Source organism: Sphaeramia orbicularis, chromosome 4 (genome assembly GCF_902148855.1).
Source record: "Sphaeramia orbicularis chromosome 4, fSphaOr1.1, whole genome shotgun sequence".
NCBI lineage: Eukaryota > Metazoa > Chordata > Actinopteri > Kurtiformes > Apogonidae > Sphaeramia > Sphaeramia orbicularis.
Window position 1 is genome coordinate 42,784,514 of NC_043960.1, and position 24,571 is coordinate 42,809,084.

The following is a 24,571-nucleotide window of genomic DNA, read 5'->3' on the forward strand; positions in this document are numbered from 1 at the left end:
AAAGTACAAAAAGCATTAACTTTGATAGTAATAATAATAATAAGAAGAATAGTAATAAAATATAAAGAGGACTTACATGAGTATCTGAAAATACAACTTTTCAAAACACTGAGATCTAATCTGAGTATAACATTTTGGCATAAATAAGTATCTCATTGGTTTAAGTAACAGAATCATTATTTTTTATTTACATTATCTTTTATTAACACAGTGGAAGAAATGGACTTCCACACATATACAACTTGAATGGCAGTACATAAATAATGAGCTTAGAAAAAAAAAAAAAATGTATTCGTATATCTTATGACCCTCCTTACATCTTTCACATTTCCATTTGTACAGCTGAATTACCCATGTGACGTTCACATCTAAGTTTATTAGTCCTTACAGAGAATGGAAATTGTACATGTCACTAAATTTGAAGTTTGTGTCATCCACCTGGCTGTGAGGCAAGCTCTTGCTGGTGACAAGAGGCTGTGGGACATCGTATGACAGAGGACTCTCAGTCTCTTCTGGTACGTTGGCAGACCTGGATGAAGTCAGACTCCCCCTGTCAGTTTGTGGATAAGATGACCATGTATTTGAGGCTGAATCACCAGAGTTTAAGGTGTTGAGACTGGAGGCCAATGAAGCAGAAGAGGAGTGAGAGGACCGTGGCTCATGGAGGTTGAGTTTGGAGACGAGGGGTTTGCCCACTGTTATGGACTGCCTTTCCTGTACTTCCTCATCTATGTTGGAGTAGGTGTAATGTAGACACACAGTGAAGGTGAGCTCCCTCTATAAAGATAGTGAACAACAGAATATTATTAGCATGGAGAAAAAATTATATCAGTTTTATAAATGCTTAACAATCAATCAATCAATCAATCAATCAATCAAACGTTATTTATTATTTATTTCATAATAAAAGTTATCTCATGACACTACATTTAGAGCTGGTCTAGACCAGAAGTTGAAATGACTTCTACCACAAACTGTAATACATAAGAAAGTTATTAAAACAAGACCAAAACTTGAAAGATTTAACATTTAGACTGAAATGTAGCAAAAGTATAGAATGTTGAGTATTTTTTGTAATACATTTTGTAATGACTATGTCTAGAATGAACCCACACAAATATCAATAAGGATCTGCGAGGACAGAAATAGTTGATTTTGGAAAACATAGTTAAGACAAGTGTCTAACCCTGAGTCTTTGCAGGCTACGGATCCTTGTGTAGAGACTGTGAACTTCAGATGAGGAGAGTTCTTTAATCAAAAATAAACCGCCTGCTTCAAGCAGAGTCTCCTGATTGCTTTTCTTCAGATCAATGTCCACATCCTGTCAAAGTAACAGTACATATAGTGTGTAGGTTAAAGTACTAGCATGCACATTTACCCAGGAATAAATACAATCAAAAAACAGCTGTGTTGGCGATAAGAGATAAAGACTGTCCTGGTCATGTGGACGAGTTTGTCTTTGTATAAGGTCAACATAAAGACAATAAGTGGTGGGGGTGAAATCTTTGAGTGTACATATGATATATTACTACAAAAAAGCATTAAAAACACACCACAGTAAAGATAGAAAATTCTGATATCTAAAGAAAACATCCATTGTAATGTAAGACTAAAGATATAATGTTATGAGATACACAGACAGACCATTGCAGACACCACAGACTTGGAGTGAGAAAAATAACTTTTTCTTTTTTCTGTAGTGAGTGGTGAACAATAGGTTTAACATAGTGATGACTGTTCATTATCGGCTATAAATAATGGAATCAAGCATCAGCCCAAGAAAAACTAACCAACCGGTGGGAAGTCAGTGAGCTGAGCAGAGCAGGAATCGATTTCTGGGGGTTTCTCAAGTATCCGAGTGTAGATGACCATAACGTTGGAGAACTCTGCAGCAAACCCGAGCTGAACGATAACTCCACAATCAAACTGCAGGCGTTGGCTTTTAGGCAGAACTATAACAAAAGACATTGAATCAGGTTTTACGACAAGATTAAATCCATGTTAGTATATGATGTTATTGTATCTGTGAAATGAATAAGTATGTATTTATTAAAAGTGTACCATGGGAAACAGCCCACTGCAGGTTGCGAGCTGAATAGGATGCAGAACAGTCAGTGATGTGTATCTGGTCAGTGAGGGATCGTCGTTCAGACAGGTTACTTCGTAGCTCCAGAGCCTGCCTTCCATGTGTTATCCTACAACGACCCATGTCTGGTAGAAGTAAAAAAAACTTCATTTTGAAATATGAAGTGATGAGTGCTGGTTAAGAGTGATCTGGCTGGAACTTGTTTGGAAACAACAGATGTCATCACAAAATGTATTTCATCATATGATAGTGCTGTAACATAACATCTGCAAACCTTCTGCCACTTTATCCAGCATGACCGTGACCTTCTCATCTTCACACACTCGCTTTTTGAGGAAGCTAATGAAGATGCCGTTGGACACATCCTCTTTCTTCACTTCATAAGCTTCTGCATCAGCACATCTAAACCCAACAGGTGAATTGCACACACAAGTGATGATGAGAAAATGAGATAAACATCAGACAAATGCGGCCCTTGTTCCAAATAGCAGAGATACTGTATAATGGAAAAACATCAGGGGATTTTGCATTAACAACTTACGTGGCGTATCCAAATACGATATTAGCCGTCACTTTCAACAGTCCCGGTTGCACAATGACATCATCATATGGATTTCTGAAAGAAAGAGAAGTAGTCATGAAATCATTTTTATGTGAAATTTAAATAAATAAATAAATATATGAAATTTCTCCATTTCCTTTTAGGATTTTACAAAGACCAATAAACTAGAACATGTCAAATTTAAAGGTCCAGTATGTTAGATTTCCTCATTTTAACCACATAATTTTTAATAACACAACAATATTTTTGCACACCTATCTATCTATCTATCTATCTATCTATCTGTCTGTCTGTCTGTCTGTCTGTCTGTCTGTCTGTCTTTTTTGTTGTATTGATAATTTCTTTCCTGCTACTTTTTATTATACTTGAATGGAGCAACTGTAACATACAATAATTTCCCTCTGGGATCGATAAAGTATTCTGATTCTGACTTCGGAGGATCAAATTGCTGAAATGGAACCTTCATTCCTTCATCTTCTGAACCGCCTTTATCCTCACTAGGGTTGCAGGGGGTGCTGGAGCCTATCCTAGCTACCTATGGGCGAAGGCGGGGTACACCCTGGATGAGATGCCAGTTCATCCCAGGGCTGACATATAGAGACAAACAACCAGTCACTCTCACATTCAATGGGCAATTTAAGGTTGACCAAATAACCTATCAGTGTGTGTCTTTGGATGGTAGGAGAAAGCCAGAGCACCCAGAGAGAACCTACCCAAACACAGGGAGAACATGTAAACTCTCTGGTTCCTGGTTAGTGAAATGGAATATAATATTAATAATTATGTTTTCATCAGTATATAATCCCACAAAAATTAGTATCATGTTTTTGCTCTGCCTAGATGAGGCATTTATATCAAATACACCGAGGAACAAGGTCCTCATTCATGACATCCACCATGTTTCTACAGTAGCTCAGAAGTGACCTCCTCATCTTTTTTCCATTTTATATCAAATGACAACCAGTGTTAATATACATTTTTGTGACCTACTATGTCTGAGTGCGGCCAGAGTTAATACAGCCTTAACTATAAAACCTATAACTCCACTGACTGGAACAAACGACTTCCTCATCAGTGGTGGAGTTGGGGTATTCATTTGGTTGTAATCTACAGCGTCACCACTAGATCGCACTCAATATCATACAGGGGTTGGACAAAATAATGGAAACACCTTCACCTCAAGATGATAATGCCCCAATCCGTACAGCTAGAATTGTTAAAGAATGGCATGAGGAACATTCTAATGAAGTTGAGCATCTCGTATGGCCGGCACAGTCCCCAGACCTCAACATTATTGAGCATTTATGGTCAGTTTTAGAGATTCAAGTAAGACGTCGATTTCCACCGCCATTGTCTCTAAAAGAGTTGGAGGGTATTCTAACTGAAGAATGGCTTAAAATTCCTTTGGAAACAATTCACAAGTTGTATGAATCAATACCTCGGGGAATTGAGGCTGTAATTGCCGCAAAAGGCGGACCTACACCATATTAAATTATATTTTGTTGATTTTTTAAGGTGTTTCCATTATTTTGTCCAACCCCTGTACTTTGGACCTTTGACATAAAGCAAAAAAAAACTCCATACCTTTTGCGGCACATGTCAAGCAGAAATACATTCAGTCCAGTCTGTTTCTTCTGCATTTGGGTAAGTATGTTCTGTACACATACACAGTGGTCCGATGTGTACGACGCTGGTGCATCAATAGGGACCATGAAACTGTTTCCATAGTTCTCATAGCCATGTCCAGCAAAGTATAGCAGACCTGCAAAAGAAGAACAGATCTGATCAAATGTGTCCTTACCAAATTTTTATAGGATTATTATTTCACAATAAAAATGTAATATAATATTCATTATTACGTCAGCATTAGTGTAAAGCTATCTGAAAATATTAACTGTTGTGTTTTTACTACCTTAGAATGAGACATTTACATCTTCAGCAGGGAGCAAGTTACTATTTATCAAGTCGTCCATGTTACTCAGAATGGACATATTTTTTAAAAGTTTTAGAGAACGTGGAATCCAGCAATTTTACCATATTTGAGCATGGACTAGAGGTAATATTTCTTTAACTAAAAAGCCCAGAATGGATAAAACAGTGCTAGCTCTAACAGGGACCTGTGAGTTTTTGTAGTTATTTTTAAAAAATGGAAGGTAAGGTGTCATCTGCAACCTCACCACTAGATGCCACTAAATATTAGTAAGAATACTGTACCTTTAACAAAGATGAGTACCGGAAAACATTGAAATGGGTTTGAATTTTCAGATTTGCATTTGTACCATTACAGAACTGTTTAAATGACATTTTTCTAGTACCTTAAATGTAGCATCAAACAGACAGACATGGAACATGACAACATAGAGGCCAACCATAGACTCCTTTGTCAAGCAGCAGGAGGAACTCTGTAACAGCGCTGTTCATCTCCTGCCAGTTGAGGTCAAGCAGCGAAACCACCTTGAAGTCCATTTGTCTGAGGAGGTTTGCTAACTCATGGACATCAGCAATGGGTGCACACAGAGGAGTATGGTACATGTAGTTCATGTTTCCAATCAGGAGAGCTACTTTGTCGGTGGCTGTGAGGGGAAACAATACAACATCATGATTCTCAAGTGAAAAAAAATATGTGATAGTCACCGTCTACAGGTTGGCTATAGTAAAACTGACCATGTAGATTCTTAGCAGACGGGGGCATTGTGGCCATTTGCTCTGCAGGATAAATTCCTGCTCCACTGGTTGACCTGTTGACTTCTTGTGAACCGGGGAAAACTAAAAGCAAGGGTAAATACATGAGCCTGTGATTATTTTCATTTCAACCTATGTCGCTGCTAGTGTTTTCATTTTTAAACATTAACTACTAACAGTGGATTAACCCACAACATAGACATGACAGCCATTTGTTTTACTGACCTTCATATAAAAAAGATATTCAAGATATCGGGAAGACAAGAGGAACTAAACAAACTGCAGTTCCTGTATTAACTTCTACAAACATTCAGGAAATAACCAATACCTGGGCCACGAGTGTCAACTTCTACCAAAGAATCATCAGTAATGGAACTGGGGCCTGAACAAATATAAAAAACAAGAAGTTAGTCATATATTGTTAAAATTCTGTAATATAACAGGCCTAATTTATATCAAAAAAGTCTAAAAAGGGCTAAAAGGTAAGGGAATTCATCGCTATAGTTGACACTGTAATTTACAAAACTGAAATAATGCGTTTTGGTCTCACCAATGGTGACTACAGCAGCATTAGTCCACGCATCATGATATAAGTTGAACACCTTGCATTTGTACTCTCCTCTGTGTGCTGTTGTCACACAAGGGATCTACAGGATGCAGAAGAGGAAAAAAATGTCACAGAGTATGACTATGATCACTGCGTTTAATCAAAAGTGTAACCTCTAGTTTCAAAACAGGGTTTGTGACTCAATCGAGGTTAGCACACAATGGAATTTCCTACTTACAGGTGATTTTGCCGAGCTGAGAGGAACTCAACTCTCAACTCAACACTCAGTTTTTAAATGTTATTTTAAAGGTGTAGCACATAAAATACTTTGTGAAATAATGTATGTAGCCTTTTTTACATTCTATGTGTGAATGGATTAGAGTGTAAACATAACTGCAAACAGCCGCTACGCTGACTTCATTTATAAAGTCACTGGTATATAAAGTAACGGAGCAGATTTCACTGACATTTACTGACCTTAAGACAGCGGGTCTTATGTTGTGGCATGAGCACTGTGTTGTGGTACCACTCATACTGAGCAGGGGGGTTGGCTGTTGCACTGCAGTCCAGGATTAGAGTGTCACCCTCAGACACTGCTTGGGACTGAGGCTGACGGGTGATACACAGCCCACTCACCGATCCTGGAAACAGGCTACTACTGCAGCCTGAGATAAGAGATTTACATATGTATAAAATATAGGCAGGAAAGGAAAGGAAAGGAAAGGAAAGGAAAGGAAAGGAAAGGAAAGGAAAGGAAAGGAAAGAATCGAAACAAGATGAAATGAAACTGAACTGAACTAAACGAAATGAAATGAAATGAAATGAAACAAAACAAAACAAAATGAAACAAGTGAAGAGGTACCTGGACTAGCCCCTGCTGACTGCACCAAGCGAACATGAGCCCACTGGGAGAACATGCAGTTTTCTCCGTGGTTGACCCTACAGATGTAGTGACCCTGGTGACCAGGGTTCAAAGGACACAGAACCAGCTCTGGTGTACTCCCACTCCCATCCAATATCTAAAACAAGACAACTGTCATAGGCAAACAGAGCAGATGCTACAGTGTAAAATAAAACCATATGATGGAGCTTTGATAAGAACCTTGAGGAGGGTCAATCATTCATTATCTGTTCCAAGAAGGTCCTGTTTTTACAGCTTAAAAAGTTAAGGTATGGCCCAATCCCAAATATTGCCATTTGTTAGCATGAGTTGAAAAATAAGTAGTTTGTGGCACATGATTTTCTAAAAATCAGTCTCTCTTTTCTGTGAACTGAGGAATACTTGCATCTTTATGCAAATATGTGTGGGAATATCTTTATCTTACAGAATGCTAGATAAAGTTTTTTTCTTCTAATTCTTGATCTTCTTCTGTTGTTGGACATTTAGCTGCGGATATGTGTGATCTATGAGTGCTTTCTAATCTGAAAATGCTTTGAGTAAAAGATGCATCCACACCAGAAAATGAGAAAATTAAAGGACTGCTGCTATTGTATTGTATTGTATTGTATTGTATTGTATTGTATTCTATTCTATTCTATTCTATTCTATTCTATTCTATTCTATTCAAGTTCAGTAAGCACAGGCACTTAATGAGGATGTCTGTTCTGACTAAAGACCATATTACATCTATACTTTTGAAAAACTACATAAATCCTGACTTCAGACGGTCAGAGAATCAAGAATATTCAAGTTCGAGTGTCTGTAACTATGTGACACTGGATGATGCACTATATTTGTTTTTGTAACCACACAAATATAAGATGTTGTCCCAACCTCCTCTTTGCCTCTGAACCACTGGTAGCTGAGTCCAGGAGGACCAGATGCCCTGCAGGTCAAAGTCACTCTGCTCCCCACTGAGGCCTGCTGGGACTGTGGCTGCACTGTGATCTGGATCAGCTCTTTCACTGCCACACACACAACATAGAACATGTTTCATACGTACAGACAATATTGAAAACTTACTCACTAGTTCTACTGAAATACATTGTGTCAGAAGCATTGAGGTTATGATTTTAACAGGCAACAACTTGTTAAAAGTGGTACTAGTGAAATGATTCACCAATGAATCACTCTTATTTAACCCATAAAGACCCACACAGCTCATGTACTGATCTAAAATATTTAATAACTTCTGATCCACTAATCCTATCAATCCATGTAAATAATTGGTGTAAAATGCAGATTGTCATCTTTTCATGGTCATCAGATATGACCCATTTGGACATTCAGAGGCTCAATAGTGAACATGGAAACTCTCTCATCTTCAGCAACATTGATTCACCAGTAAAACCCATGGAGTTGGATCAATGACAGTGGATGGAGGCACATGTTTTATGTTCAGTTAATGATAGATTTTGCTGAAAAAGTCACTTTTCTGGCACTGTTTCTGATATAATAACCATCAACTTTAATCTGAGCTTTAATGAACATCTAAATGATCAGTGAATTAAATACAGGAAAAAACATGAAAAATACAGAGGATAATATAAATGATGATAAATTACTTAAGAAAGGTTAAATAGAGAGGATAATTAATTTGGGAACTGATACAAAAGTAGCACTGAGTCTTTATGGGTTAATAGGGATCAAAGCATTCCTTACATTTAAAACAGAAAGAGCCAAAGGAAAAGACAGTTTAGAAATGACAAAAAAAAAAAAAAAAAAAAACATTCTCTGACACTTTGTTACTCTTTGTCATCGAAACAAATAAGTCAGGGGTTCCCAAACACTTTAAGCTTGAGACGATCTACCTTATGTCCCCACATTCAAAAACACATGGCAAGATAATAACAGCAGCACACCATCACAGTAATACTATACTATTAGTAATACTGATGTAAAGTGACTTTACTGCTTCTAAATCACTGTGTCTGAAAGTTTAATTTTTATTGCGCATTTTCATGTTGTTGCATATAGTCGCATGTTTTACATTATTTTTTATCTTGTGGTTTACACGAAGTTTTTGTCTTGTTATACATTTTACAAAATCTGTGTCATTTTTGTCTTGTTATACCCTCTACAACTAAGGCCTGTCCTTTACATTTATAAACACTTCCAGAGAACACACTTGTTCTATTTTAATTATGAAAATTAATTGACATGTCACATTACTGTTGACTTTTACTCTGACAACTGGTGACCATGTGTTTATTGAAGTATAAATGAAGACCCAGAAGTTTTCAAAATCACCTCTCGTAACACTCTAATGACATAAATTATTTTCATTTAAAGGGTACCTGTAATGAATTTATATGACATATATGTCATATTGTGTGGAAATATGGGGCAATGTGTATAAGACTAATTTAGACCCAATAATTAAACTCCAAAAAAAAGCTATTAGAGTCATAAACAAAGCTGGTTATCTCCAATCAAGTAATCCACTTTTTGTAGAATCTGGTTTGCTAAAATTTCTTGACATTGTATATTTAAAAACAATGGAATTTATGTTTCACGTTAAAAGTAAAAACCTTCCTTTTTGTATTCAGAAAATCTTTAAGTTAAGAGAAGGACATTATAATTTAAGAGGGATGTTTGTGTTTGAAAAGTGTAAAGTAAGAACAAACGTTAAATATCACAGTGTTTCAGTTATTGGTGTCAAGCTATGGAACGAATTGAAGGATGAAGTGAAATTGTGTAGCTCACTGTTGAGTTTCAAAAAGAATTTAATTGGTCAAATTATGAAGGGCTATGAGAGTAATATGTTTACAAAATAACTTATTACACTGAATGTAGTATAATTTAAGTTTAAGTATTTATCTGTTGCAACTTAAGGTGTGGACATGGACTAAGGGTGTAAATAGGAGAAGCAGAAATAAGCCTCCGGCTTCAGCTTCTTCCTTTTTCAGTTACAAAATGTGTTAATTTTATGCTTGTTTGTTTCTTTTTTAATATGTAGGTGTTTTGTTTTGTTGTCTTTTTTATATGTGTGTGTTTTGTATCTTGTATTTAACTGAAATAAACATTCATTCATTCATTCATTCATTCATTCAATTTTCATTGCTAGATATTTCAAAAGATCGTGTATTTTAAGATCATCCACAGACTACATTATGCAAAGACAAAGTTACACAAACTCTTTCCAACTGTTTCTCCATTATGTGACAAATGCCTTACAGAAGAAGCCACTCTGCTCTGCAGTTCTGTTTCCTGAATTAATTCCATTCTGGACTAACATATTTAAAACTTTAACAGAGTTGAAACCTGATCCACTTTTGGTTGTACTCGGAGCCTCTAATCAGTTTTCGCGACTTAATAAACACCACCGTCAACTGCTATCTTATGCACTTATCGTAGCAAAAAGACTTGTTTTGTTGTTCTGGAAAAAATCAGAAGTTCCTTCAGTTAAGTTATGGCTGAAAGAAATAGTTAAACTCTCTCATCTGGAGAGAATCTTCTCATTGTTATCTAGACTACACCAGTCTAATCAGATATGGCATCCCCTTCAACAATATATTGACAACTCAACCTGAATATAGTTAGAATTTATGTGGCCTCCCTTGGTATGACAAGTCATAAGTACTGGGGGGGGGGGGGGGGGGGGGGTTGTTAAAATGTGTGTTCATTATGTTGGCTTTCTTCTGTTGTACTTTTGTTTTGTTTACTCTGTGTTTAATTTTCAAAATGTGGACAAATTGTAATAATGGAGGTTTTTGTGATTAATTCTTCGATAAAAAGACTGACAAGAAAACAAAGCATAAGTCTTACATTACATACAACTGTTCACTGGTATCGTGATTCAGTTCGGTTCAGTTCTCTGATTGGAGGGCATTCACAATCAAGAAATTTCGCTGTCAATCCGTGGTATTATTTAATGTGAAATGGCTGAATATTAAAGGTTCTGATTCAGGAGGGTTTGTAGTGGTCAAGTGAAAGAAATTGGAAAAAACAAAGCAAAATGCAAAGCCTAAGGCTGCATAAACAACAAGTACAAACTCTTGCTTTACACTCAATCTCTCTCACTGACTGCTGATTGTTTACTTGCACTCGATCACCCGATATCAATGATGGTACGGCACTTCCGGCTGCTCCCCATAGGTTCTGCCCCAGCCCATAATTCATGTAATAAGAGGGTCCAGTGTGGTGCATTTGTGGTGATTTTTTTTTTTCTGAATTTGCATCTCTCTTACTTATAGGTAATACACAAAACATAATTAATGTCATAAGCATGACCAGTACAGGCACACTTTAAGAGCAGAGTACACAAAGCCAGGTTTATCTCAGGTTCACTGTATGGAATGGTTGTACCCTGGACCCTGTATTTCACCTTTGTAGGTGAGGTACTGCACAGCCTCCTGGTGGTCCATCTTTCTCAGGCAGCAGAGCAGGAACTCCAGGGAGCAGGAGCGTTCAGCCAGACGAGCCAGGAGGGAGCGTCCTGGGCTGCCAGCGGCATTCAGTACCTGGAGCGAGCAGCTGGTCAACTCATTCTCACTGGAGGAGGAGGATTCAACATGAGGTCAGGGGTTAGTTGTTAGTAGTGATGATTCTGTAATTCTAGGGAAAAAATTAGTCAACAAAATGAAATCAAACATATTTTTGTATTGTTGTTGCAAATGTCCTTTAGATTAAACAATTATGGGTCAAAACACAGAGTTCAAAATCTCTCTTTAGAGACAATTTGACAGATTAGTGTTGTTAAATGACCTATATTTTTACTTTTGAATTCGTTGTTGCTTTATTTGGACCGTAAGGGCTTATCCAAAAAAAGGAGCTACTTTATATTGAAATAAATGTTGGAATGGCAATCAATTAAAGTTCACTCTCTGACAGGACACTACTGTGTTTTGACCCTTATCTTGATTTGTCTGGAATATACAATAGCTACAAGGAACAAAAAACTTAAAAAAGTAAACCATGTGTCATGTTCATTTTCTCTTTCTTAGTACTTGCACGTACAAGAGTCCTGCAGATAAATCAATAAGAATATAATACTATATTGTTAAAGGATATTTACTTATAATTAGATTTTTTAACAACAGAATTTTTTCCTGGGCAAGTGGGACAGGAAATGGAGCTTAAACAGGACACACATGAAGAGGAAATGCCATGTGTCATAAAACCAAGAAATACTGTATTACTGTGTGCTGATCTGTCATACACAATTTTTCAAGTTAAAAATATGATTAGTAAATTCTGCAATAACCACAAGTGAGCAAAACCAGTCCACAATTCAAACATGATGGAGACAGGAGAGAGGACAGAATGTCTAAAATCAAAATATGTGTAAATCACTGTTATACTGTAGAGGACACTGGTAGATTGGCATTAGCAAGTGGCTGCTAATATTTAAAGAGCCAAAGATGTAAATCTGTATTTATCCAAAATGATGTGTTTGAAGGCAAAATGTTTCTGAAGTACTTTACCTATCTGGGTATTAACAGATAATCTGAAATTCATGTGGGACTGAAGAATCAAAACATCTACTTTTTGTTTAAAATCAAAAATTTAGGTCATGTAATCAATTCATTTTTTCAGTTTTCACGTGACAAATGAGAAAAAGAATTGCCAAAAAACTAAAATATTAGCAATTTTGGTTAAGTGTTTTCTGACTGTGACTGAAATAAAAACTAAATTTATGATATTTTTTATTTAATTACAGATTATCCGATGATGATACCTAGATCTACGCCATTTGACAAAATAATTTCTAAAACAAAATGTAGCAGAGATTCATAACAAAGCAAGAACAGTAGCATTTAAAATTAATGGTTCTTTTTCATTATCGATTAATCTCTCAGTTATTTATTTATTCGGTTAATCAATGAGGTGTTTAGTCTGAAAACTGTCAGCCAATGCTAAGTTTTAGTCAGTGTTTTCTACTGCCTCAACCCAGAGGTATTCAGCTGGTTGACACATAGAAGAAAAGAGAAAATATCCACATTTAAGATACTGGAAGCAGAGATTTTTCCCTTTTATGAAAAAAAAAACAACAACAACTCAAATTGATTTGCTGAACAATGGATAAATTCTGTCAACGAATATATTACAAAAAAGAGTCCTAAATGACTACCACACAGGAACACTAAAACATTGGGTTAAAAGTTGAAAAAAAATCTTCATTTTTTTGCTTTTAATGGCAGTTGGCAACAAACTGAAAGTACATTTACAGCCACCTACTGGACTGGAGTGGACAGGAGATAAACAGAATTAAATTAAATTAAATTAAATTAAATTAAATAATAAAACAAAAATAGAAAATAAATAAATAAACAGATTTAAAAAAAAACAAAAAAACTAGTAGCTAATGACGTACTATGTACACTATTGCACTGAAATAAATTCAGAATAGCATATCTTAAAACTTACTGGAACAACACTGAAAATTTGAAAAAGAAAAACACTAAATTAATCTAAACAATTAAATCATATCATGAGATTAAATTTTATGTTTTATTATTTTATTTCTTTTTGTCTTTTGTTGTTTTCTCTTCTTTCATAGTTCTGATCTATAAATGTGTCAGGTGAATGTATCTTTTCATTGTGTTTATGTTTAGATTGTATGTTTAAGAATAATTAATAAAACTTTTCAATAAATAAATAAATAAATAAATAAATATTGAACTTAATCTGTGGATCCGCTTCCCTCTTCAAGTGATGCGTTCACTGCCTCACCTGTAGCGGAACATCGGCTCTTGGGACAACACAGAAGCCAGTTGTCTCCATCCACGGGAGGAGTTGTCCAACATCTTTCCCAGGTTGTTCAGGACATCTTCACGGAGAACACCGATCACAAGTTTCCACGAATCCATTTTCTCCCGTGTCACAAAATACCGAAGAGACACGTCCCCTACCAAACAGACGGAGGGGAAGTACCTGTTTTGAGAAGTCATGTGATACAGTTCCCACGGCTCAGTTGCAGTGACACGTGTGTAATTCACCCGGACTCTGAGTGGGCTCTGGGTATTCCACGAGTCTCGCCTTTACCCACTTACACTCCCGTACTACGCCACAGACCCACGGTTTGTAAACACAGCATCGGGGTTTCCCATGTTGTCGCGTGCGTCAGTGCACGTGTAGAACTATACAAACACAACTTCTAGAGCTCAAAACGGACACAAACAACAAACACACCGACCCTCTGAAGCAAATGAAACAAAAACTCACTGCAAGTTAAAGCGGAAACTTTACTTTCGATGTACAACGCAGCCGCTTCCGCATTAAAATACTCACCTGAACATTAAAACTTAGGTGTATGTGTAGAAAACTTACCCAGAATACAACAGAAGCAGGCTCAGATCTACCCTCCAGTCCTGTTCTGCACACAGTGGAACACCTGCTGCTTCTTAGAACGTGTTCCACTCTTATGTGATTGTCGTTCCCCAGATGAACTACTTCTCATTTCGGTTCCTCATTTCTCACATCCCCTTTTAGTTTCATCATTTGCATGAAAAGCGTTGTCATAGTTACCGTGCTAAAGTTTGCTCAAACTGTAAGAATGAAATGCAATATTTGATGGATTTTTACACAAATTTATTTATAATAAGTCAGTAAAACATATAATGAAACATAATCAGGCCCTCTTACTTGATATGGAAAAATGACAACATGTTTATTTCATCCAAACCCTAAAACAAATGCTGTATAACACAAGGCATGTTGAGTTATTTGTAATGTTTAAGCCGTTACTGTCGTAAAGTGTGAAGTATTTCTCCTCTGTATTACACCAACTCATTAACAAGTTTCCTTCAGTTGAATATTCATGGGTCTAAATAAACAATATTTGAGCATTTTTCATGTTTAAGCCATTACCATCCGAAGGCCAACATGTTATAAAACAACACACTGGATGAGTTATTTTGACAGTATGAGCTGAGTCATCGGGTGGTCTTCATAAACCCCATATCAGACATCCAGCTGTACACAATAAGAGACATCCAATGTGAGTCCAGTCCAGGGAAGGGCTAAAACTTTTTCCCCTTATGTAGTCTATTTGAACGCCATATGTTTTCCTTCCTCAGACACTTCCAGTACTCCCATGTGTCTGGCTCCAGCTCATGCAGCTTTTTGGGTGTTCTCAATTTCGGATTGAACAACCTGAATCATAAAAGGAGACTGAAATCAGATTAGTGAGAACACAGGCAATGCTTTTCTTCCAAGAAAAAAAAATTAAAAATCACAGAATGAAACTGGCAGCAGTCTTGTAGTTCTCTGTAAGATGAGTCACTAAACCTCTAACAAAATCTCAAGTAATTGCAGATGGTTAATGTGTCATTCTTATAAACGTGAACAAAGTCAAGGGAAGGTTAACATCTGGTCATAAAAATTAAATTACAATAATCAACATCAAACTCATATTTTTGGGAAGGTAATTACTTATATTTTCAGGAAAATGCATTTTGAAATGAGAAAAGAATTGTGACAAATTTTGGGGGGGAATTTTGAGTGTGAATGTTTGGAAAGTGACAGTTTTCTGTCATCATTCTGGGTTCATTTTATAAACTCTCTCTTCCGAACATATTGATATTTGACTATGATATTACTTGTGTCATATTTTAAACACAAACTGTTTAAAATTTAAAAATACATATATCTATGCAAAATACAATTGAATATATTGTTAATATTATTTGTATGTTGTAAATATTGTTTAAAAAAAAAATATGATATTGATAATAGAAATAAAAAATGTTTAATTTGATATTTACTTTTGCTGTCCATCCGTGATTTCCATCCTGCCATTTGTCAAAACTCTTGCTATTTAGGTATGATAACATATTTTTTTCCTCTAACCAATTATTAGGTTGTAAATTAGAGGGTTTAAGGTATACACTGAATAAATTTTGGTATGAAAATGTCAAAGGAACGTCACTTTTGAGAACTTTGCAATTCTTGCAAAAAATAGACGTTAATTTTTTTGTCCATCTGTGACACAGTAGTTTTTGATATTTTTAATTTTAAAATATCTGAAACAAAATTTTGCCCTTTGAGTATGTTTAAGATGGCATTTAGACCTTTCCAGTTATGTGTAATATTTGTCTTAAACTTGTCTGGTTCAAAAGTTATGAATCAAAAAGTAGTGGACTGTCCATCCGTGACACCCTTGTGTCATTCTTGTAAATGTGTCATTGTTATAAATGCGGCATTCTTACTGATGTGTCATTCTTGTTTTGTCTAAAGCTAATTTGCATACATATACTCAAAAGTAACAACCGTCTGAAATCTGACAAGTCTTCTCAGGTTCCTTTTTTGATATGCTGCATGATTTCTACAAATCACAAGCAAACGTCATGCATGATTTACATTCAAATATGGAGAGCAACCATACTGTCTGAGAGGAGGCATATAATGGTCAAGATGGTTACAAAGTAGCATCAACTATTTAATCCAGAGGCAGTAAAATTCTGCCAAAAGAGAACACACTGTTTCTTAAAAACCCTTCAAAAAATTTCAACAAATTCACAACTTTGAAAACTAAGAAAATAGTTAGGAGTTCTAAGTGATGCAGGCAAGTGGCTGTAAAAAAAAAAAAAAAAAAAAAAAGTGTCTGAAGTTTAACTCTTTGATGCATGAATTATGAGAACTTTAGTCAAGATTGAGTGAGTGTTTTTATTGAAAAAAAAAAACAAACAAACAATGCGATTGAATTTTTTTTAATGAACCTATTTTTTATGGAGTTACAAAAATGTCCACTCATCTGGAAACACAATATCAGAAAGTGATAAACTGTGTGAAAACTATGAAATAAAAACATTTTAATGCCGCTAATCTGATGTTTTTAAACATTTTAACATATTCCAATACTGGTTATTACTCACTTCATGGAGATAAAATACAAATAAACCTTTTTGTTTAAAAAAACAAAACAAAAAAAAAAAACCTGTGCTAATTACAGTCTAATAACAACTAGCAATTGGTTTTCACTTAAACATGTTAGTGCAGATCAGGTTTATCTAAAACAGCAAAGTTACAGTAATGGTATGAATGCCAGTGTATGGGATGATGCATGAGCGTCTACTGTGTCAGCTGATGTGGAACTAAAACAACCAAATCCATGAGTGTACGTAAAAGAGAACAGCTGGAGAATAACTGTCCACTGAAGTGACCAGTATGCATGAAAGGGTTAAAAAAAAAAAAGTGCATTCATACCACTCTGGGTATTCCTCAGGGGGCTTCAGTTTAGGGTCTTCTCCTTGCTTGTAAATATTAACCCCGACTGCATATGTGGTCAGCCTGACAGGGTCTTTACACACCTCCGGACCCACAAGCTCCTGCTTCAGCATGCCTTTACCTTTGCCTTTCGTAGCTGGAAAACAAACCGACATATTTGACCATTAAACTTAACATGGTACATCATCATAGGCGATTAGCAAATGCAGATGCAATGTAAGCTAGGGAACGTAAGGCGAATTAAAGGAAATATGTGCAACTATTCATTCATCAGACCCAGTGTAATAAAGAGTAAATGCATAAAAAGTACTCAACACACTGAGACTTAATCAGCAGACCCACATTAAAACAGGCTCCAAGCACACACACATAACATATGACACTGCTGTCGGTTTACTCACCGCCTTTTTTCGCGTATCCTCGTGCTTGTATCTGGTTTAATAAGCTGCTCTGACAGAGCACCGTTGGATTCCTGCCCGTGGTACATTTTGTTAGTGTAAATATCCTAAATAAACTGATTCCTGACATTTTTATTTTGGCTATCTTGCTAACGTAGTCACCATGCTACAGTTTGACATTCACTACTCCTTACACTTCCGTTTTCTGTGTCGTTGGCTCTGCAAACATAATCAAGCGCCCCTGCTGGTCAGGAAGAGCAACTGCAACACAAGGGAGAGGCGTGTTATTCAACAGTCATACCTACAGGGGGCAGCACTGGTGCACTTATTACATTACAATAACAACACAAAGAAGACGGTGTTTCTGGAAAATGTCTGAGTACGCGACGGTCCAGAAGAGTGCCCTGAAATTAAAAGGAATAGGAGCTGTTTCATCAGGGAAAAAGTAAGTATAGCACCTTTTCGTATCATGATTTAGAAACAATAAGCGGATAAATTGTTAAATCAAATAAGCCCTGACAGTTAATCGAGGCGCTTAGATGATTGACCAGGGCTAGCGTTAGCCTACTAGCTATAACTATAACGCTGTTATATTTGTCAACATACTGCGATGTCAATAATCATCTGTTTATTTCCTGAATGGAACTGTAACACTCATAACCGGTAGTTCTGTCACAAGCATTAACATGAATGTAAAATGGTAAACAAATGTGGGTGGCGTTAGTCACTTAACATTAGCTAGCTGCTTCAAAACATCTGGTAGGCCCCAGTTTGTCTGAGGTAATCTCAGTTAAAACTATACTGTTGTTTGATTTTATTAATTTCTATTCTGATATAATATATCTATATATCTATATCTATCTATATATGTATGTATATATGTATATATATATGTATAATATTGGTCAAGGCAGACGGCCATCCTCCAGGAGTCTGGGTCTGCTCGAGGTTTCTGCTGTTAAAGGGAAGTTTTTCCTCGCCACTGTCACCAGTCACAAGTGTTTGCTCCTGGAGGATTCTGTTGGGTTTTTGTAAATTGGCTTAGAGTCTGGTTTTTGACCAACTCTATATATAAAGTGTCCTGAGATACCTTTTTTTGTGATCTGGCATTATATAAATAAAATTTGATTGATTGAGTGATTTAATTGGTTTTCTCCTGTAAGTCGCTTTGGAAAAAAGCGTCTGCCAAATGCATAAACATAAACATATCAAGGATAATTTATTTCTACATCATCCCAACTTAATAAAAAAGTGATGTGTGGTGTGATTTACGCTACACAAGGGAAACCTCAAACAACAAAGTGTTTCTTTGCCAGTTATTTTTACAATATATTGATCATTATTAGTTAGATTTAAACAAATATTATGTTCATACACTGTATATAGTATAGATAACTCAAAAGCAAGCTAGAACTAATAAGAAGAAATAATAAAATAATTAAATAAAACAAATTTTGCCAGAGATTACTATAAAGAAATTAAGAAAGTGTAAACCTTAAAACGGAAGCATAGTGTTACAATTTTAATAGATATGTTTACTACTAAGAATTCACTGGTACAATATGATGATGTCACACAGGGGCCATGGGTCAAAACTCTACAATATATTGTGATACTGTGAGTAATTAATATATCCTATTTTTTGTTAACAATATGAACAACACTCAACCATTTTCATAAAATCTAAGCTTAAAAAAATCTAAAACAGCGGGATGTGCATTTGTAATTTTTAGTTACTTAAAATTATAATCAAACGAGCAAAAATGTAAACACTTTCTACTATGAATTGTTTATATGTAAAACAGTCATTTACAAATCAGTGTAGTAGCACCTAACTTAACTCTCATCAATACTGAGGTGTACTGTAACTGTTTTTGTCTCAGTTATTGTAATAATGTATAGGTCCATTTCGTTTTTGAGAATGTGAAAGTGAGGTTTTCCTAATGTAGTGTTTCTCAGCTTGTTGGGCAGGACATACTGTACGTAAGGTCACGTTAGAAATCACCAGTGTAGCATGTCAGGGATGAGTGGGTAAAGTGGCCATTTAATTATGTGAATGGGAATCACCTGACTTTTCAACTGACTGGTAATTAAACATTTGCTTACAGAAAGAAGAAGAAGGATAAAGAGAGCAAGCATCTTTTGGAACAAGTTGTGACCAGTCAAAACGATGAGGAGGTGAAAACGAAGAAGGCATATATTGACAAAAGGACGCCGGCTCAAATTGCTTTTGACAAGATGCAAGAGAAAAGGGTGAGTTAATGTTTTTTTAATAACATCCTATATAAAAAATATGGGATAAGTCAGTGATAGAAGTAACGGAGTCAAAGCAGTTGGCCGGTTTAAGTGTTCAGTCTATCTCTTGCGAAGGTGTTGTACAGTGTTTAATGTCCTTAAACACTGCACTTATGGATAAAGCATAAATCATTTAAATTCATAGGCTTTTGATGTTTCAGGATGTCATAATATTTGGATAGTACATCATTAACAGACAAGTGGAGAACAGTTCAATATGAATGTTGTTTTACTTATCTTTTTAAAAATTAATTATGGTCTTGTTATTTATTAACAGTGCAGCAAATAGAGGTCAAATTTTAACACAGTGACAGCTTTTATCAGTTTGTTGAACTCAAAGTGCAAAGTTCTTAGTTGGGTCTGTTTCAGTGACATACATTGTGAACTATAAGCATGGTGCAGATCAACACCATGAGCGTGTTCTTTTTTTGTGATTTATTACCATCCTTTTTTCTCAACTCCTTCAAGGATGATGTGTTTCACATCTAGGACTCTTGTATTTTATTTGTGTTTCTGCACTGTACTCATATTGCTAATGTGACACAGATAATTTATGTATTAACATTTCTGATACATCCGTTTTCCTCAAACCATTCTTCTTCTCTTGCGTTGCAGCAAATGGAGAGGATTCTGAACAAAGCATCAAAAACACACAAACACAGAGTTGAGGTAAGTCACGCTGGCCTTTGATTCCAAAACTGATTCAGTTTTATTCAAGGCTTGAACTGAACTTAAACCATAAAGACCCAAACATCCACGAGCAACCAAAATTATCTACTGATCTAAACTGTTTAATACCTGTTCATTCATTAATCCCATCAATACATGAAAATAATTGGTGTAAAATGCAGTTCGTCATCTTTTCGTGGTCATCAGATATGACCCATTTGGACGTTCAGAGGCTCCCTAGTGCATGTGGAAACGCCATCATCTTCTACAGTATTGATTCACCAGCAAAACCCATGGAGTTTGATCAATGACAGTGGACGGACACGCTGGGTTTATGTTCAGTTAATGAGAGATTTGACTGAAAAAGTCACTTTTTCTTCAGTATTCTCTGTTTTTGATATAATAACCCACAACCTTAATCTGAGCTTTTATGAACATCTACATGATCAGTGAATTAAATATAGGAAAATACATGATTTATACTGATAAAATACAAAATACAGAGGATAATATTATAAATAAATTGTGATAAATCAATTAAGAAAGATTAGATATAGACAAACTTTAATTTGGGAACTGACATAAAAGTAGCGCTTGGTCTTTATGGGTTAAAAAGGAAACGTAGCATGTACTGAGAAGGTCTTAATGAAGCACGTTGTCTCTATTTGCTTGTTTACAGGATTTCAATCGCCACCTGGACACCCTTACTGAACATTATGATATTCCCAAGGTCAGCTGGACCAAATAGTGGAGGAACATACTATGCTTGTGCAAAAATCTTTCATTTCTGGAATTTTAGTTATTGCTACTTTTGTATACTTGCAGAATTTGTTCTGTTGCTATTCACTCATGTTCTTGTAATTCAGTGTATTTAATAAAACATATAAGTAAAGTTTTTGTTTTTCTCTGTCTTGTGTGTATAAGTTATAACAAACAAAAATACTTTAGTATTTGCCTTTTTAAAGAATGCATCTTTTATTGAAATCAAGAGCTGCACATGTGGTAAAATTCTGTAAAGGAGAACAGTAAGTACAGCCATGCATCTTGAATGACTGATGGCACACAATGAACATCTTCATTGTCTTTCTACCTCAGTCTGAACAGTCAGGATACTATTTCAGAAGAGGTTGTGTATAAAAGTTTACTTATTCTGACAAACTTAGTGTAGACTGTGAAACTTGGTCAGGGAATAATTGTATTGGTAAGAACTGGATGCCAGACATTCTTGAAGGAAAAAAACTTGAGTCAAACTGAAAAAACTAATGTCATAATCTGTCAGCCAAAGGTGTAGGATTACTGTTTAATAATGTAAGTGACAACACTTGGACAGTGTTTACATTAAATATTTGGCAAAATAAGACTATTGTAAAAAGATCTGACTTATGCAGAGGGAGATTTTCATTTGCTGTATTTCACTCAAGTTAAATATCACCAGTAAACACAGACAGTAAGAGGCTGAAAACATCAAATAACTGCAAAGGATTCTGGTAATTTTATTCATGAGATGCTCAGGATTCAGAGCAACGTTCGTACAGTTCAGTTGTTTTGCTTGAACAGGAACACACTTTTCTCACATCAGAGGAGGTTTCTTTCTTGATGTGATGTTTCTTGTGCTGTTAGAGTTCACTTTGGCCCCAGCATTTCACTCGGCTTCACCCACTGGTCAAACTGTTCCTCGGTCAGGTAGCCCAGCTCTACAGCCATGGCCTTCAGCGTAGAGCCCTTTTTGTGAGCGGTCTTGGCAATGGTGGCTGCTTTGTCATAACCGATGTGTGGGTTGAGTGCAGTGACCAGCATGAGCGACTCATTCATCAGCTTGTTGATCCTCTCTGTGTTGGCCTCGATGCCCACAACGCAGTTGTTGGTGAAGGAGACAGACGCGTCACCGAGCAGCCTTGCAGAGTTCAGCACATTCTTGACCATCATGGGTTTGAAGACATTGAGCTCAAAGTGTCCATTGCTGCCACCGATGGTGACAGCCACGTGGTTTCCCATGACCTGGGCTGCAACCATGGTCATGGCTTCACACTGGGTTGGGTTCACCTTCCCTGGCATGATGCTGCTCCCTGGTTCATTCTCTGGTAAGATGAGCTCTCCAAGGCCAGAGCGGGGTCCTGACCCCAAGAAACGGATGTCATTGGCGATCTTCATCATGCTGACAGCCACTGTGTTCAGTGCCCCACTCAGCTCTACCAGGGCGTCATGGGCAGCAAGAGCCTCAAACTTGTTGGGTGCTGTTACAAAAGACAGGCCTGTGAGGGAGGAAACTGTAGCAGCAACCTTCTCAGCAAAGCCAATGCGGGTGTTGAGTCCAGTTCCTACAGCTGTGCCTCCTGCTGCCAGCTCGTACACCCGGGGCATGGCTGCCTTCACTCTCTCTATGCTGTACTTCACCTGCTGCACATAACCACTAAACTCCTGTCCCAGTGACAGTGGTACAGCGTCCTGAGTGTGTGTGCGTCCAATCTTGATGATGTCTTTGAACTCCTCTGCTTTTGCAGCTAGAGCATCGTGCAGGGTCTGGAGTCCAGGCAGGAGGACCTGGTGGACCTCTGTGGCTGTTGCAATGTGCATGGCAGTGGGGAAGGTGTCATTGGAGCTCTGGCTCTTGTTGACATGGTCATTGGGGTGGACGGGATCCTTGGAGCCTAGTTTGCCTCCCAGGATTTCAATAGCTCTATTGCTGATCACTTCATTGACGTTCATGTTGGTCTGAGTTCCAGACCCTGTCTGCCACACCACCAGAGGGAAATGATCATCCAGTTTTCCAGCTGAAACCTCGTCTGCAGCCTGCATGATTGCGTCTGCTATCTTTGGGTTGAGGCCGTACTCTTTGTTCACCTCTGCAGCCGCCTTCTTCAGGATCCCAAAGGCTTTAATAACCTGGATGGGCATTCTCTCCGTTGGTCCTCCTATCTTGAAGTTCATGGTGGATCGGACTGTCTGAGCACCGTAGTACTTGTCCGCAGGGACCTTGAGCTCCCCAAACGTGTCCCGCTCGATCCTGAACTCTGAACTGGCCATTATGGACGTAGAGAAATGAAGTTTTGAGTCGACTATGAGTCTTTGTAAAGTCCAGAGATTGCAGTTAAACTGCCGAACGCTGCGAAGAGACCGAAACATGGCTGCGCACTAGAGGTGAATCCGGTGGGAGGTCAACACTGCTTTCCACATTGTAACCTGTCATTGGAGGAAAAGGAAACTGATCGCAGATCGACCAATGACAACAAAGGGAGGGCGGGACTTCCTCTTGGTTTGTCGTATGAAATGCAAATGATCACACGGCTACATCCGGATTAGTGAAGCTGTCCCAAACAACACACCAAACAATTTCCGATGTTACAGTCACGATCATTTTACATTGAAGAATAAAAGTCACTAACTTTATGTAACTTGGGGTCGTTCACTTGTCACCAATGATGCAACTGATTATGCACATATTGCACACAACATTCAGACCAGAAAGAAAATAAATACACAGTAAAATATTCGTTGCAAATAACTGTCCTGTGTTTCTGCTACACAGTGTGTGATTTAGTGATTCACATTGATTTTCAGAAATGAGACATATTTTTAGCAAATATATTAAGTATTATTTAGGACTTCCTTACCAGTTATGAGGCCAAAACAGGAATGACTGTCCTCCTGGAGTTTGACAAGGAGAGGACAGAGATACATAAGGCATAATGGAGTGTAGATGTTTTTTAGTTTTACACAGTAGATATCTTTGGAGCATGAAATAAATGTGTCCAGTGACCTTACTAAATATAAATATATATCTAAAAAATAAATATACATACATACACACATATACACACATATATACATGCATATATACATGCATACATACATACATACATACATACATACACAGGGTGGGGAAGCAAAATTTACAATATTTTGAGGCAGGGATTGAAAGACAGTGTATGACCAATTAGTTTATTGAAAGTCATGAGAATTTATTTGCCACAAGAAAATTTACATAATAGAAAATGTTTTTATTCTATGTGACCTCCTTCTTTCTCAATAACTGCCTTTACACGCTTCCTGAAACTTGCGCAAGTGTTCCTCAAATATTCGGGTGACGACTTCTCCCATTCTTCTTTAATAGTATCTTTAAGAAAGTCGACATTGCTGTGTGATGTTCTATTGGTAGCATGTTCTAAAACGCCCCAAATAGCATAATCCAGAGGGTTTAGATCTGGGCTAGAAGGCGGCCATA

The 24,571-nt window shown here is 36.9% G+C and overlaps 4 protein-coding genes across 7 annotated transcripts; 1 reads left to right on the forward strand and 3 right to left on the reverse strand.

The window, feature by feature from the left end:
• Nucleotides 1-186: 186 nt before the first annotated feature.
• On the reverse strand, nucleotides 187-14,214 carry malt2 (MALT paracaspase 2). Of its 3 annotated transcripts, XM_030131352.1 has the most exons (17): nucleotides 14,090-14,214; nucleotides 13,493-13,667; nucleotides 11,145-11,311; nucleotides 7,652-7,782; nucleotides 6,740-6,896; nucleotides 6,355-6,542; nucleotides 5,881-5,977; nucleotides 5,659-5,712; nucleotides 5,313-5,414; nucleotides 5,018-5,221; nucleotides 4,233-4,410; nucleotides 2,628-2,702; nucleotides 2,361-2,488; nucleotides 2,062-2,211; nucleotides 1,795-1,952; nucleotides 1,187-1,321; nucleotides 385-777 (listed from the first exon to the last, which is right to left on the reverse strand). In XM_030131352.1, exons 2-17 carry the CDS (start codon nucleotides 13,627-13,629, stop codon nucleotides 385-387), a joined length of 2,454 nt encoding a protein of 817 aa, XP_029987212.1. In that variant the 5' UTR covers nucleotides 13,630-13,667; nucleotides 14,090-14,214. The 3 variants fall into 3 exon arrangements, with proteins under 3 accessions (XP_029987210.1, XP_029987212.1, XP_029987211.1); XM_030131350.1 differs by lacking the exon at nucleotides 14,090-14,214 and having other exon boundaries at nucleotides 187-777; nucleotides 13,493-13,936; XM_030131351.1 differs by lacking the exon at nucleotides 14,090-14,214 and having other exon boundaries at nucleotides 5,313-5,406; nucleotides 5,660-5,712; nucleotides 13,493-13,936.
• Nucleotides 14,215-14,328: 114 nt separating this feature from the next.
• Nucleotides 14,329-17,584, reverse strand: mrpl54 (mitochondrial ribosomal protein L54). Of its 2 annotated transcripts, none has more exons than XM_030133246.1 (3): nucleotides 17,392-17,584; nucleotides 16,967-17,123; nucleotides 14,329-14,914 (listed from the first exon to the last, which is right to left on the reverse strand). In XM_030133246.1, exons 1-3 carry the CDS (start codon nucleotides 17,513-17,515, stop codon nucleotides 14,782-14,784), a joined length of 414 nt encoding a protein of 137 aa, XP_029989106.1. In that variant the 5' UTR covers nucleotides 17,516-17,584; the 3' UTR covers nucleotides 14,329-14,781. The 2 variants fall into 2 exon arrangements, with proteins under 2 accessions (XP_029989106.1, XP_029989105.1); XM_030133245.1 differs by having other exon boundaries at nucleotides 17,389-17,584.
• A 137-nt stretch (nucleotides 17,585-17,721) lies between these two features.
• Nucleotides 17,722-21,241, forward strand: fam32a (family with sequence similarity 32 member A). Its single transcript, XM_030131900.1, has 4 exons — nucleotides 17,722-17,830; nucleotides 19,494-19,638; nucleotides 20,296-20,349; nucleotides 21,029-21,241. The coding sequence occupies exons 1-4, from the start codon at nucleotides 17,757-17,759 to the stop codon at nucleotides 21,095-21,097; spliced, it is 342 nt and encodes a 113-aa protein (XP_029987760.1). The 5' UTR covers nucleotides 17,722-17,756; the 3' UTR covers nucleotides 21,098-21,241.
• Nucleotides 21,242-21,818: 577 nt separating this feature from the next.
• Nucleotides 21,819-23,522, reverse strand: fh (fumarate hydratase). The gene has a single exon (XM_030131897.1). The coding sequence runs from the start codon at nucleotides 23,470-23,472 to the stop codon at nucleotides 21,973-21,975; it is 1,500 nt and encodes a 499-aa protein (XP_029987757.1). The 5' UTR covers nucleotides 23,473-23,522; the 3' UTR covers nucleotides 21,819-21,972.
• Nucleotides 23,523-24,571: the final 1,049 nt, after the last annotated feature.

Excerpts from the sequence above, each read along its gene's own strand:
- mrpl54 (XM_030133245.1), bottom strand. The coding sequence starts at position 17,515 with ATGTCAGGAATCAGTTTATTTAGGATATTTACACTAACAAAATGTACC. Across the intron at positions 17,124-17,388 it reads AGGATACGCGAAAAAAGGCG|CTACGAAAGGCAAAGGTAAA; the intron begins GTGAGTAAACCG and ends TTTGTTTTCCAG. Across the intron at positions 14,915-16,966 it reads CCTGAGGAATACCCAGAGTG|GTTGTTCAATCCGAAATTGA; the intron begins GTATGAATGCAC and ends TTTATGATTCAG.
- fh (XM_030131897.1), bottom strand. The coding sequence starts at position 23,472 with ATGTTTCGGTCTCTTCGCAGCGTTCGGCAGTTTAACTGCAATCTCTGG.
- fam32a (XM_030131900.1), top strand. The coding sequence starts at position 17,757 with ATGTCTGAGTACGCGACGGTCCAGAAGAGTGCCCTGAAATTAAAAGGA. Across the intron at positions 17,831-19,493 it reads GCTGTTTCATCAGGGAAAAA|AAAGAAGAAGAAGGATAAAG; the intron begins GTAAGTATAGCA and ends ATTTGCTTACAG. Across the intron at positions 20,350-21,028 it reads CACACAAACACAGAGTTGAG|GATTTCAATCGCCACCTGGA; the intron begins GTAAGTCACGCT and ends GCTTGTTTACAG.
- malt2 (XM_030131350.1), bottom strand. The coding sequence starts at position 13,710 with ATGACTTCTCAAAACAGGTACTTCCCCTCCGTCTGTTTGGTAGGGGAC. Across the intron at positions 7,783-11,144 it reads GCAGTACCTCACCTACAAAG|TGAAAGAGCTGATCCAGATC; the intron begins GTGAAATACAGG and ends TGTGTGTGGCAG. Across the intron at positions 5,978-6,354 it reads ATAAGACCCGCTGTCTTAAG|ATCCCTTGTGTGACAACAGC; the intron begins GTCAGTAAATGT and ends TGCATCCTGTAG.